Here is a 2,281-nt window from a genome sequence, read left to right as displayed (position 1 = left end):
GACCCACGATTTTGGAGTATATATAATGTACTGTTGCTTGTTGAGAAAGTCATTGTATTCTAGGGTTTTCACGCAGCTAGGGTTTCAGGGCGAGTTTTTCCTCGCCGTTGCTAGGGTGTAATCTCTCTTCTGCATAGTGAATCATTTTCTTCTTCACCCGAGGACGTAGCTCACCACCTTGGTGTGTGAACCTCGTTAAATCTCTGTGTCGTACGGATCTATTGTCTCTTTATTATTCGTGTTTCTTGGTGTTTGATCTAACAGCTTTATTAATGAAATAAAATGTAGAAAAGGTAGATGAGTCACAGAAAAAAAAAGCAGCTTAAAGGCATAGATCCGTAACAAAGGAAGACACAATTAATTAGCTTGAATCAAACCTGAGTTGGTTAACATAAAACTCTCTGAAAAATTTTCCCCCTCTTTGTTACCATTCAAACAATATTTAAATCTTTGAGAAAGGGTAACTAAATTCCTCCATTATTTGTGTCATCCAAAGGAAGGAATGAGTTGTCCCATAAGAAGTTTTCGCAATTCTGAAAGGAGTAAGGAGTAGCACAGGACATGAAGTCTTCCAATGAGGGTTGTTGCAATGTGGGCAGTTGATCAGCTTCTTTCATTTCCATGCATGTACTGGTCTCTGGTAGGTTCTCCTGTTGAGATGTTATAATAAGAAGTTGAGCCTTTGTAGTAGCCAACTCCATCTGAAGCTGTTTTATGAGTTTCTGCAGATTGGAAATTACACCTGCACACCCATACACTGGATCTCTAATCCTTATGGTCGCCTCGTAGACCATACTATCCACTGCATCAGCCCTTCGAGACTCCGGAATTCCCTGAATTCACAAGTTTATGATAGAAATTCACATAAGATCAATATAACGGATAATGAACGACCTGAAGTAGCTTTTTTTTGCTACGAATCAACAAATGAAAAAATATATCAGAATAAGGGAATGTACAAAGAAAGCGTCCAGAAATACTTAGACGATCACAACAAATATAAAGAAATAGAAGGGACTTTAAGCTCCACCTTAGCATTGCCATCAACAACGACCTGAATTAGCTTACCTGCAAGAACTTGGAGACAGTGCAAGCTCCAAACACCCTGTGAACAGCCAAGAACTTGAGGGGTTGAGTTGGAGGAAAGTATGGTGCCAAGAGGCATGTTGTTACACATCGTCGACGGAGGCCCTTACAAGCACCACAAGGTCTGACCACAAGAAGAGGAAGAGGATGAGGAGGAGGAGATTCAGGTGCAGGTGAAGGTAAAGGTGAAGGTGATGAAGTAGAAGTAGAGGCGAATGATAGAGAAGAGGTCATAACAGTGATGAATTCATCTGAATCCATTAGATTGTTGCAAGAGAAATGTGGATCCTCTGGTCAGGGTAGGGGGTGTGGGGTGTGGTGTGGTGTGTGGTGTGTTTTATATATAATTTATAGCCACGTGGAGTTTAATTAGGGTTTGTGAACAGTTGCTTGCTTATAAGGTCGGTGGCAGTTACAAATCCCATTGGGCAGTTAGATGAGTTAGACAAGATAGGAAAGAAAAAAACATGTAAATAGCCCGTTCCTTTAGTGTCTTGCGGCATCAAGGTGTATGAAACCAACATGTTGATGTCTAAATTTCTGCCCTCTTTTAAAAGTAATGGACATCAAGGTATATAGCACATGTCTTGCTTTACCCAAAAATGAAAATGGTGTCCGGATTAATGCCCCAAACGTGAAGGACTAAATTCTCTCGTGTGTCATGAGTCCTGGCATAACATTAAGTGCCTCCCAATTGTTTAATGTCCCATGAGGTGTCTGGTATGTTAAAGAGGATTTGGATCTTATAAGGAACAGGTAGTGCCACATTAAGATCATTCAGTAGTCAAAAGTTTATAGTCGTTACAAGACATCGAAGGAATCAATTGTTGACTTCTCACCCCTCCCCCTCTTCTCCTCCAATTGAGGCTTGACACCTTCTCACCCCTGTTCAAATTGAAACTTGACCTAAATGTCGCTCTGAATAGAAATTTCAAATGTTGAAATGACTGTGTGGATTTTTGTTTTATATTGCCGTACTAGTAGTCTAGATTATAATAATGATAAGAAAAATAATTTTGAGCCAAAGCTTCTATACACAGTCGGTCCTGGCTTCATGGAGACAATTGTGTCATCGTTTGTCTCAAATAATGGTTGTGCATTAAATTTTTTCTCATAAATTAAAATACATTTATAGAAAAAAAAAAAGATCCGCGCAGATCTAACATGCGTATTAGGATTAAGTGTGTTTAATATT

The 2,281-nt window shown here is 39.4% G+C and overlaps 1 protein-coding gene across 1 annotated transcript; it reads right to left on the bottom strand.

Annotated features, from left to right (window-relative positions):
• Window positions 1–375: 375 nt before the first annotated feature.
• Window positions 376–1,364, bottom strand: LOC122070874 (LOB domain-containing protein 1-like). The gene is made up of 2 exons (XM_042635103.1): window positions 1,069–1,364; window positions 376–833 (listed from the first exon to the last, which is right to left on the bottom strand). Exons 1-2 carry the CDS (start codon window positions 1,345–1,347, stop codon window positions 465–467), a joined length of 648 nt encoding a protein of 215 aa, XP_042491037.1. The 5' UTR covers window positions 1,348–1,364; the 3' UTR covers window positions 376–464.
• Between the last annotated feature and the right edge of the window lie 917 nt (window positions 1,365–2,281).

Source organism: Macadamia integrifolia, unplaced genomic scaffold, assembly GCF_013358625.1.
Source record: "Macadamia integrifolia cultivar HAES 741 unplaced genomic scaffold, SCU_Mint_v3 scaffold_135A, whole genome shotgun sequence".
Lineage (NCBI taxonomy): Eukaryota > Viridiplantae > Streptophyta > Magnoliopsida > Proteales > Proteaceae > Macadamia > Macadamia integrifolia.
Note: the sequence above shows the minus strand (reverse complement) of the source record. Positions and strands in the feature narration are given on the sequence as shown.

Coding starts and splice junctions, on each gene's coding strand:
- LOC122070874 (XM_042635103.1), bottom strand. CDS start 1,347: ATGGATTCAGATGAATTCATCACTGTTATGACCTCTTCTCTATCATTC. Junction 834..1,068: donor CTGTCTCCAAGTTCTTGCAG/GTAAGCTAATTC, acceptor TTGTGAATTCAG/GGAATTCCGGAGTCTCGAAG.